We start from the raw sequence: 12,376 nt of genomic DNA on the forward strand, positions 1-12,376 counted from the left end.
TTCTGCATTGATCGAATTGCTGCCCTGAGGTTGCCTCTCGAGGCGAAAAACTAGGAATCCTATTGGAGGGCCCCAGAAGGAACTAGATGCTGGGAGGAGTGATTATGAGCACAAAAAACATGGCGAGGGCAGGCTGCGGAGTCAGAGGTAGACCCATGTGTGTGCCTGGAGTGTCTGTGCTGCGAGGTGTGATCATGTGCCAACTAACCTGAGAGCCACAGGAGGCCCAAGAGTAGAGAAAACGACGAAAGACCACCAAAATCTGAAAAACTGAGCAACATGTCTACCCTGGAAAGAGCTCCTGAAGTAAACAAAGGCTTTATTGCAGATACAGCTCATCATATGGGTAACCTGAGCCACCATGTTTCAGCAAAGGTCACATCCATGCAGGCAAGTAGCAACAGGAACCAGAAGAGCCAGAGGTACTCATCAACTGCTTACCTTGAAACAAAAGCGACTTGGAAAATTGAGCAAATTCAAGAGCCTGATTTTGGGACGACCCACAGTATCCGACACTGGAGACGTGAAAATAGGTGCAAACAGTTCTTGACCAGGTTTGATAATGGTCTGCACTCCTGTATCCATTGTTGAGGTGGCATGTATACCCATCAGGGCTTCCATGGTCAGGGGAACGGTCTTAGGCATAATACTGCCACAGCTACATGATGCCAGGCAGCACAATCAAGTGGCAATGGCAAAAAAAGAAAAAAAAAAAAAAAAAAAAGACTGAATGGATTCACTGGCCTGCATTGGTCAAGATCTCAGGATTTGTAGGTGATCAAAAGAGGCTATCCAACTGTGAAGGCCTGGTCTGGTGGCTTAGTGGAATAATGCGTCCCCTGTAGGGGCCTGTATTTGACCTCAGTCACAGGTTCAAAGCCGGGTGGGTCTTCTCAGCGTTTCATTCATCTGAGGTCGATAAAATGAGGACCATTGAGTTGGGTTAACAATAAACATGATATTCAGCACCTTGATACCCTTGGGTGATACGTGCGCTTTACAAATACACGTTTTTATGTTCATTGAGAGTAAAGACAGCATTTGGCTGACAATTCAGATAATGAGATGGCAGCTAGTTTCCAAGGGGATATGAATTTATAGTCCTCACGAGCCACACACAGGGCTGTGTCTACAGAGATACTGTTCAGCATCTGGAGCACTTCAGTTTCACGTGTTGCAGTAGAATTTACTCATACCTGGTACACTTAGTCTCAGTTGCAACACTAATCCCAGATCCTCACCCACCAGTCCCTTATTGTCTTCTACTCAGGAGAGAGTTGCAGGTGGCAGTCGAATTTTACGTGTGCACTGCAAAGATGTTTAACCACCACAAACAATTTGTACTTTTAAGGTTTGGCTTTGCATACTATTGAGATCAATGCCCGTTTTGTTCCTGGCTGACTGCATTGCTACCCTTGGTTTATGAACAAAATGAATTTGAACTATAAAAAAAAAACAGAAGACCACAAAAAACTTCAACCATAAAGACAGGAGCAGGACGAATGGATTGACTTGGAGTCTAGGACTCTGGTGAGGGATGGCTCAATCTATGTATCTGAAGGAGAACCATGGAAACGTTACGGTGTGTAACTGTTCAATCATTTGCCATCCTAATTGGTAATACGCTATCATGTTTTATTAAAGGGTAGCAACAAACACCAAAAGGGAAAAACAATCCTACCAAGCTTAAAAGGTGCAACAATAGCTCGTGGAAGACTAGCTTTTGGGGTCCTCTTCGGCTGCCAGTGTAAGCCATCATGCTGCGGTGGGGTAGCCCTCGTGTTCATAGCGTGATCTGTAGTAAAAACAAAGTGCCCACTTTAAATTAACCTTTTGAACTCAACGTGTTAATTTAAATGGAGTAACAGTTTAACTAGTTAAACTTTTGAATTCATTTTGTAAAGGTACAGATTTTACTTTACTGTGAGGGTTTGGCTGCATGATATGGGTACCATTTACGAATATTACATACATTTTCGCCAACCACATTTAGATTAGGTTCCATTTTCCAGTCCTGAAGAATTGCCCAGATCAATAGAGACACTAGAGGCAAGAAACGTGACCTACACACTACTTTATGAGCTGGATAGGACCATTACTTCCACATTCAGCCACAGATTGCCTTTTACTCATAAGAGAACCCACCTATAAATGTAATTGGTTCTCTTGGCTATTTTTAATACCACTAATTCACATTACACCAATCTACTAATAGAGCACCTCCATCCTACACTTCTAATCAGCATCCCTAGCTCTAAAAACCTCTTGCAAAGAGCCACCTCGATGGGGCCACTGGGCATTGCAGCGCAGCCCAACAAGGAGCCGACCAATGATGCAGCATGACACCAACATGGGTATGTGAGGGCTCTTGCTTCTGAGCAATCAGAGCCCCAGATCTGTTTCCTCAGTTTCTCTGATCTAGATCCCCCCGTCCTACCCCCCCCACCCCCCCAGGAACTGCAAACTTTTTGTTATACATAGTATCCTATGGAGCCTGTATGCTGGACCTCAAAGCGCTCCTAGTCCCACTCTGTGTTTAGTATTCCACTGCAACTGCCTGCCTGAGATATCCACCCCAAATGAACAGCCTATGAAAGCAGAGTGCCTCCACCGTTCACCACTCCACGACTGTGGCTACATACAATTACCCACCTGGAAAGAAGGTGATGGTATTGGTGTTTACCAGGGAGCAGCCAAATTCACTGAAGTGATTGTGACCAGATACGCTTGTTAGAGTTCAGTAGCATAGACTCCAAAGCAGGACACGCAAAAGCTATTGACAGTGTAGAAAAGTAGGATGTACTTCTAGGGTTACCCCCACTTTTTGCCTGGTGCTAAGTGGTATTCTGACTAGTCAGACTCTGATCCTGATTAGCAGGATCCCAGTCCATCTGCTTTCCCTCTAAATTGTGTTGAGTACTTAGGTTCACTCCAGATTGGATACTGGGGTACCCTGATCAGTTCCTAGTTTATGGTACCCATGTACCCCGGGCATAGGTACCACAGAGGTATCCCATGGGCTGCAGCATGTTATGCCACCCATGGGAGGTCATGCAAAATGGAACTACAGACCTGCCATTGCAGCCTCTAAGTTGGTGCACGCACCATTTAAAGATCTAGGTTTACTATATCTAAGGGTCACTGCACTTAAAACCTATAAGTCACCCCATAGCAGGCCTTTGCAATCCTGAAGGCAGGGTGCTTAGTTTTAAGTGAGAGGGTGCCCCTGCATGAGCAGGACACCCCTGCAGCCTACTCAGTCCATTCTTCTGGGTTGTCAATGAAGCAGCCATATACTATATAGAGGGGCACCGCATAATTTGCAATGATCATCTCGACAACGGCTGCAACGAATCGTATCATGTTTGGTATCAAACATGTTGGAATCATACCCCACACTGTATACAGTGTGGAGGTAAGATTCCAAGCACTGGAAGAGCCCTCCGCTTGATTTGAGGATTTATAAAGCGCAGCAGTCACCCGAAGGCATCAAGGCACTAGAGATCAGCCGTCCATACCCAGGAACCTAGCATGGGCCAGAAGCTCCCACTAGATACTAGACCGTGAAGAGCCAGGTTTTAAGCAGGACACCCCTGCAGCCTACTCAGTCCATTCTTCTGGGTTGTCAATGAAGCAGCCATATACTATATAGAGGGGCACCGCATAATTTGCAATGATCATCTCGACAACGGCTGCAACGAATCGTATCATGTTTGGTATCAAACATGTTGGAATCATACCCCACACTGTATACAGTGTGGAGGTAAGATTCCAAGCACTGGAAGAGCCCTCCGCTTGATTTGAGGATTTATAAAGCGCAGCAGTCACCCGAAGGCATCAAGGCACTAGAGATCAGCCGTCCATACCCAGGAACCTAGCATGGGCCAGAAGCTCCCACTAGATACTAGACCGTGAAGAGCCAGGTTTTAAGAGCTTTGCTAAAGGGGAGCAGAAGGGGGATAGATCTGAGAGCAAGGGGTAGGGAGTTCCAGAGCTTGCTAGCTGCCACAGAGAATGCTCTATTCCCCTACTTCTTAGTTCTTCGTACAACCAGTTGCATTTGGAGCGAAGAGCGCAATGGTCTACTAGAAGAATGCCACTTGAACATAGTCTTCAACCTAGACCAGTAGGAAGCATGCAACGATTTATGGACCATACAGTGATTTGAAGCTAGTGCGTTGTTCAATGGGGAACCAGTGCAGGAACTACAATCCCTTCCTGGCAGATTGTTTCCTGGGAATGTCTAGAATAAGCCTTGCCAATGCATTCGGCGTTACCTGGAGTTTGTGCTGCATATTCTTGTTGGCGGCCAGGTATAATGAATTACAGTTATCAAGTCTGGACAGAGCCAGTGCAACCTGGCTCTGAGCTGGTCGTTGGATAAAAGGGAAGTTTTTTTAACATCCTTATAAGCTAGGAGCATGTTGAGATGGTGAGATTCATTTGGATATTAAAGTGAAGTTCAATATCCAACAGGACTCCAAGGTTCTTAGCCTTTTCACTCAGGGTAGGAGAATATCCCAAGGACTGAGGCCAGGAGCTGCTATTCCACTTGGATTACCCTGATTCGAATATCACCACTTCGGTTTTAACCCCGTTAAGCTTCAAAAAGTTAGTGCACATTCATTCTTCCACTCTGGTCATGCATCCAAGAATATTTTCGGACAACGCGCTTGGCCCTTTAGGGATAGTGACCATGATGTGTGCCATCTGCGTAGGACACCACCTCCAATCAAAATGAGTGGATCACAGTTGCTAGGGGTGCCACATACAGATTAAAAAGAGTGGGACTCAGATGATCCCTGCAGGACTCCGCAGGGTGGAACATAGGAGTCTAAATAGAAAGATTTTAAATTGACCCTTTGGGATCTCCCCGTCAGAAATGAGGACAGGAGGGCTAGAGCTTGATGTGAGATCCCAAGACTCCAGAGTCTGTCCAGCAGCAAAGTAGGTAAAGGTGTCAAATGCTGCTGACAGATCTAAGAGGATCAGCACCACCCCCCCCCCATCCTTCATCCACCGTGCACCTGATTTAGTCAGTGGCTGATATTAATGCAGTTTCAGTTCCATGATGCCTCCTAAATCCAAATTGAGAATCATTGAGCCATGATTGATGTTCTGTGGTTTCCATGAGCTGTTTATTAAGATGCAGCTCCAGGATTTTTGCTGGGGTAGGAAGCAGGGAAATTGCACGGTAGTTTTTGCAGTCCCTAGGGTCTAGGTTAGGTTTTTTCAGAAGTGGTCTTATAATGGCCTGTTTCCAGGTTTGGGGATAGATTCCAGAACGAATGATATCATTCATTATTTTGCAGAGGGGTTCTGCTATGGTGTCAGCAGCCATATGGAGGATTGAGAGTGGACATGTTTCCATAGGAGAGCCCGCATAAGTTCTCAAAAGATATTGTACAAAGAGTGGCGTGAGGTCAGGGAATTTAGCAAGACCTAGTCTCGATACCAGAAGAGCATCTTCGACAGGACGTCTGACTGCCGGTGTTATGATGGGTATTTCAGGATGCGAGTCAAAACTGGTGTATATGTCTGATTTTTGTTTGAAAGAAGGTAGCCAATTGATTGCAGAATGTTTGTGATGTTTCTGGTTCTGCTATAGGCAGGGAAGATTAAAGCAGTTGTACCAGCTTGAATAACTTGTGGATGTGTAATTTTCAATTGTGTGAGTACAGTAAATGGATTTCTCTTCCAATAATGCGCATTTATATTCCTTAACACTAGCTTTATATAGTGTACAATCCCGCTCCTCTAAGGTTAGTCTCCAAGCTCGCTCAGCGCAGCAACAAGCTGGTTTTAATCGTCCAAGTCTGTCATTGTACCAGGGGGCCGCGTTTCTGGATGTGATTTCAGGGGTGCCACTATGTTCGTTGTGGATTCTAGCCATGTCTGCCCAAAGATTAGGGTCCTCTTGAATTGTACAGGAAATATTTTTTAAGGTGTTAACTAAGGTAGCAGCTGAAATACCTTTCTAGCTTCTAAATTTATTAGGATAGCTAGGGGGGTCTCGGATCCACACTTAACGCTGGCGGGAGAAAGTCGAACCGTACTGCAGTAGGATCCGACCAACAAATAGGTATTGTATGTTGGAAGGTGATATGTGAAGCCTTGGAGAAAATTCCATCCAAAGTATGTCCTGCTTTGTGAATCGGGACCGTTACTAATTGGGCTAGACCCATATTGGCAAGCAGTTCTATGAGAGTATTGGAGTCTGAGTTGTACCTCTCTTCTACTTAGAAGTTAAAGTCCCCCAAGACTAAGAATTATCTGCTATATCTGGCTCTAAAAGCTGCTTAAGCTCATGCAAAAAGACACCCTGGGTCCAGGAGGTCTGTAAGTCAGTAAGCCTCCAAAAGTACAGGTGGCTCAAAGAAGGAGTTTAAATTTTGTAGCCTCACATGTGTGTGTGTATCCAAGTCTGACTCAATAAGACATTTGTATTGAGATTTGAAGACAATAGCTACCCCCTATACAGCTCACCCTATACCCTTTGGATAGAGTAATTATCTGGGACAGCATCAATAAGGTCGGATCCTGAGGCTGCATTTGCCCAGGTTTCCGTTACGAAAACCCAGTTAGGTACCAAGTCCTTAACTAGCATTACAAACTCTTTTCTGTTTGATGAGGGAGCGTGCATCAATCAGCAACCCCTTAGAACCCTCTATTTTATTGACAGTGGTGACCAATGACATTTTGATTTTTCCCCTTCTATGAGCAGCCAATGTGTTTGCACAGAGGGGATAACATAACCACATACCATGCAGGCTTGACTTAGATAATCCTGCCCACTCTCTCATGGGAACATAGCACTTACACATTGATTGTGGCTCGCATCATTCCTAATCTCTAACTGTATTCACAGAGTATACAATGGATTTAAGAATATCTGTATTCGACCGGCCAGCATGCCGGGCGCAAACGGGCTTGCCTATGGTGCGCCTTTGGCACGCCCACTGCACATTTAATAGCGGTGCTGGCAGAGCACTAGATCGCTAACTGACTGGCTCCTCCTAACTAGGAGAGCAGAAGTGTGTAGAACACAATGGTGTCTGCCACCCTCCGCATCAAACGAAGGAGACAGCTCGCAGCAGAACAGGGAGGCAGCACTGCTGAGCACCCCCCCCCGCGGCAGACCCCCGCTAACAGAATAAGAACAGTAAGTGCAAATGAAGGGAAATGAACAGTTAAAAACACATTGAAGGACTTTTTTAAAATGTCAACAGGAGCGAGTCTAGTTACCTCTTTACAGGGGCCCCGCAATGTAGGACGGCACGATCTCCAAGCGCATCTCACTGCATTTTTGTAATAGCGGTGCTAGCTGAGCACTAGACCACTAACTGACTGGTTCCTCCCAACTAGAACACACTCAATGGTGTCTGCCTCCCTCCACATCAAACTAGGGAGACAGCTCATGGCAGAACAAGGAGGCAGCACTGCTGAGTACTCCCCGCGGCAGACCCCCGCTAACAGAATAAGAACAGTAAGCCTCTGTTAGGCTTTCAGTGCTGCCGGTACCAGTCTTTCAGACCTGGACAGCACAAAATGGTTGCTGCCGACCAGAGACATTTCTGCCCTCCTGCTGCTGAGCAAAGCTCGAGCAGAGAAAGGTGGAACAATAAGCCTCCTGTCACAGGGAGTTGTGACCACCTCCAAGACAGGATTTAGTGTATTGGGACCGAGTGGGTGCGCTTGCTAGTGACAAAGTCTGCATGAGGGGCACACTTGGTGTCCCCGTGCATAGTCCAGTTCAAACCAGTTCTGGGAGCCGTTGACTCCTGTTCTGGCGCGAAACTGGACAAAGGACATGGGAATAACCTCCCCCCCCTGTCCAGACCCTCCCCTGGGAGGGTCCCCTTAATCTTCCAAACCCTTTTGCCTTGGGTACTTCAGGGCTTACCTGGGTGTAGGTCCCTAGATTTGTCATGGGATAAGATTCAGATCAGACACCACTGCACTTCTACCATCTGGGCACCCTGGACTTCGGTGGACTTCGTTGGGGCCTGACCATCTCCCTTCCAATCTGCTGCATTGCCTGTGCATCATACAGGAACCTTCCAAGGCCTGTGACGCATCAAAGACACCTGAAGTAATCTCCCTTTGAGTGAAGGAGTCACTCACCTGCATTTGCAGGCACCGCAACTAAGTCAACCGGTCTGCAGATCCTGGGCTCCTCCGGACTCAGTGGGCTCTGCAACACAGGTGGTGGTTTTCCACCACTCCCAAGGCCTGCTCTACCCTCTCACCAAGTTTGAAGCCAGTATCCCTCATGGGGGTTGCAGTTACTGAACCCCTGTGCACTGCATCCAACTTGAGGTTGCAAAGGCTTGTTGGCTTCTTTGCAAATAGATCTTCAAGCTCCAAGTAGCCCCAACCTAGAGTACCTCCTGTGACCAGAATCTTCAGCTACACCGCATCATGTGCATTGCGGCCTGAATCTTTTGGTGAGCTGCTTGAGGTCCTCCCGACACTCCAGTGCCTCGGGCCATGGTGCCACTTGAGTGGCACACTTGTTACTTTTGGGCTCCCCTGATTGCTCGGGCCTGCCCTGACTCTTGCCTTTGGTGAGTCCCCTGGACCTTGCCCGTCCTGACGCTGCTCCTTCTTTGACTCCTGCGTGGCTTGCCTTTGCCATGGCTGATTGGTGTTTGTCAGACACCGACCCCTCAGCACTCCACATCCTTCGTGGGACAGCTTGTATCTGGGTCCTGGTCTTCCTCAGCATTGCCTGGTCCTCACAGCTGGAGTCAAGGTAATAGTCAGCCTCCTTGAAGCACCCAAAATCAGAGGTCTCCATCTACTCACTTTGGGTAGTTACTTGGGGTCCCAGTACTTCTATGTCCTCTCGACACAGTCTTAACTAGAGTCGTGGTTCTAATACCACTTTAGTATATAGTTTGGTCCCCCCAGGCCACTGGGTATTTCGTGCTATTTACTGTGTTTCTGTGCTAAAGTATTGTGTGCATTGTGTTCATCTCCGTGTTGGAGATATTGGAACGTACTAGAGAGTATTCTATAATAAAAACATGTTATAAATACTTGGTGTGGTTCTTTTTCACTTAGTCTATACTATAAAATTGCATTCTGGTAAAAAAGCTGCTTTACACACCTTCTGGACTAAGCCTGAAGGCTGCTCTCCACAGCCACCACTTGGAGAGATTTCTAAGCTGGCCTAAGACCTCAAATCACCATTGGGGTTGTCTGGACTGGTGCAAGGTGCCCACTTACATTAGTGGACATCATACCAGGTCAGCTTCTCACACATAGGTTTTAGCCTAATTGGTATTAATGGCTAAATGGGGAAAAAAAAGGTGTCAACTAATACCCATATTACTGATCATATCGTTGTGAGCTGCAGCAATCCTTAGGACCGGGAAAGGCTGCTATACCAATACTAGCCTCGGATAATCATCAAGCATTGCAAAAAGAAGGCAGCAATCTACATACACAAAAATGTAATGTCACCTGTGCAGGAAGCATATGACTATATGGGTAATCCTATATGGTGGTATGCAGCATAGAAAAAGCAATGTTGAAAATAACGTTGAAGACCCTATAGTGGCAATACATTTGTGGACCTTTCACAGTAGGCGGCAATGCACTCTAAGCTATGTGGATCAGCACAGAGCCTGCACATGCTGTTCTTATAGGCCATAACTACAAGAACTAAGCCACAATGAGAACAAGTTATAGCGCATCGTTTCCACAAAGGCATTTCAAGATGTTTTGCGCTCTTATACCAAATGGAATATTCCTCGTTTCCTGCCATTTGGGAACACTACCATCCTTCAGGTTGATTTTATGCTGGTACCGATCTAATTTTCAGATTTAATTTCTGAAGACCACCTTGCACTCTGCCACACTCCTTTCCAGTTGGTGGTCACCTTCACCACCAAGACCTGTAGCTCTGGTCTTGTTCTTAAAATTATGCAGAGTTCGGCCTCGGGTTGCCCAAGCAAAATATGGACGCTTCCTTTGCATGCATACCTTGCAGCCCTAAAAACAGATTGGAAGTAACCTAATAGCACAATGCTGTCAGAATGGAAATCTAGTAGAGTAGTATTTGGTGGCATTGTGTTTTTACCAGTTCAAAACAAGTTGAACAAGGAATCTGCAATTACGACCCCGGCACCTGAATTGGCTACACACCTTAACCATGGATCACAATTAAGCAAACTGGTGCCCTGCGTTTCTGATCAGGTCTTACCTAGCACATTGTACACCAATTCACCAATTATTAGACTAAAGAATGTTTTGAAGCAAAAGATTTACAACCATTTGTAAAAATAGCAGATGAATCGTCCGTGGGGGATCAAACCTTAAGAGATTTTAAATTGTTTCTCCTTTAATCATTTGTCAGCATGTGGTGGACATAAAGGGTATTGGCAGGGGGACTGACATTCTCTAAAGGAAGATTAAAGCAAACTTCTCTGCTGGTCTGTGTGCCAAAGCTTGGAGGTTATGGGAGAAAGGATGGAACTTGCTTCATGATGTATTTAATTTTTTGTGTACCTGGTCAATAAATCTTGGTAGGTGGAAAGGAAAACAATGATTTTTCCTGAGCAGGTAAGGTACATCTGTACTTTAAAGCTAAACCTCTTTAAAATCCCACCATGTACTCTTTCAATACACACTGACCTAGCCCACAGACAGATCGTGGTACAGATTCTTCCTGCTGGATTGCCTTGATGGCCTATGAAACTTTCTGCATGCTCTGGCAAGGTGGAGTCCCATTTCAACGTGATGATAGCTATTAGTGTGGAGGGCTGCAGTGATGCATTCATGCCAGCCTGTAAAAGCCGCCTTCACTGGTTAAAAAAACTGATGCAACACAACTGGCATCACCAATGCATTTCCAATGCCCTGGTGTAGACCCACAGGCTGCCACTGGCAAGAGGATTCATTTAAAGACCGTATGATTTATAAGCTGTGTGGCATGCCACTTTGCCCAAACTGGCATGACTGACAAACGTTGTCTTTACACAAGGTCTTGCTCTCCAGGCCTCAGATCAGTTCCTTATCCAAATCCAAAACCAGCTAAGGCGGCTTTTTTCTGGGATCACAAACAGACCTTAGGGTTGATGCAATCCTCTACAGTTTGAATTATGCTGAAAGTCTGTCCTTTTAGCAACAGAAGTTAGGGAGCATGACTATTAGTGTTGATAGCAGGACTCTTGGTAATCGAGCATCAAGACATCAGGATCCTTCTGCACAACAACAACAAAAAACTTGGAGATACAAAAAGCTGTTGGAGCAGGCTAATTCGACGAGTAGCTCGTGAGCTAGCGGTAGCTCTCCGGCTATCTAATTAGCTCTCATGTGTGCAACCCAGCCTGCCAACATAGCTTTTTCTTGGTTGAATTAATATACATACCCTAAAAATTGAGAATGTGTATTTGAGACAAAGTTGTGTGCGTTCTCAAAACTTAGCTGACGTTTGTAGAAATGAAAATGGTAAAGTTTCCAAAATATATCAAAAGCTCAAACTGGAGTGAAAAATCATGTGGTGTAGGGAGGGCTTATTAAAAAAGTTGGTATGAGGGACGTTGCAGCTATGGCTATTGCGTGGTCATGTAGAGGCACACAAAACTGACAGTCTTTTTACATTACTGCAGACAGCCCTGACTTACGCACTGAGCGATCAATGATCGTAATCTTGAATATAGTGGCTACGAACGTAATCTTGCCTGAAGTGGTCACGATTACAACTCTAATATGAGTAGCTTGCCTCAATTTCACTAGAGTCACTAAAAACAATGTAATGAGCATATACAATGCAATCTTAACTGCGTATAAGAAGCCTAAACATTTCAAAAGTATACAATTGTTAAATCAAATATAAAAAGTAACCCCCCTATTCTAGGGAGTGACTAATTCTGTGTGTGCTAGGGATGTTTGGAATATGTAACGTTGTAATTCACATGATGGGATCGTGGGAGCTAGAGATGAGCTAATGCACCAAGGGAAGCAGCACAACAACAACAAAAAAAGTCACAACCCGGGAGTGCTCCCAAACTGCTAACTGCAGGATTTGTGAACTTGCTCTGGGCATTTTGCAGTTTCTTTGCCCTCCACGGAAGACCCTAAGTGATTAAGTGAAGGCTGGTAGATTGTTCAAATTCCAAATTGATTTGAGACCTAAGGCGGTCTGACAGCCTTCACAAGATCACACACCACTCACACACAAAAACAGTAACCAAGTACTTCAGCTATTGAAGGAACATAGAAAACAAAAGTTATTGAGAAATCTAGCAGAACTCAGTAGGAAATGTCAGATTATGAAGTATAACCTGCAGTTCTAAGGACACTGAATAAGTAAAAATGCGAGAGGGAAGGAATATAAGAGAAAACACCCAATTTACAGGGAATTCTT

General features: G+C 45.4%; 1 protein-coding gene and 1 long non-coding RNA gene across 3 annotated transcripts in view; one reads left to right on the forward strand and one right to left on the reverse strand.

The window, feature by feature from the left end:
* LOC146812512 (uncharacterized) overlaps positions 1-12,376 on the forward strand; it is a 480,077-nt gene that overhangs the window by 141,470 nt on the left and 326,231 nt on the right. The gene's annotated exons all lie outside the window — the stretch shown is intronic.
* LOC146812515 (targeting protein for Xklp2-B-like) overlaps positions 1-12,376 on the reverse strand; it is a 78,283-nt gene that overhangs the window by 63,412 nt on the left and 2,495 nt on the right. For both annotated transcript variants that reach the window (XM_085619519.1, XM_085619520.1), the window contains one exon: positions 1,682-1,795. In XM_085619519.1, coding sequence (XP_085475645.1) covers positions 1,682-1,795 — 114 coding nt within the window. The remainder of the gene's footprint in view (positions 1-1,681; positions 1,796-12,376) is intronic.

The sequence above is a fragment of the Triturus cristatus genome, chromosome 7, assembly GCF_964204655.1.
Source record: "Triturus cristatus chromosome 7, aTriCri1.1, whole genome shotgun sequence".
NCBI lineage: Eukaryota > Metazoa > Chordata > Amphibia > Caudata > Salamandridae > Triturus > Triturus cristatus.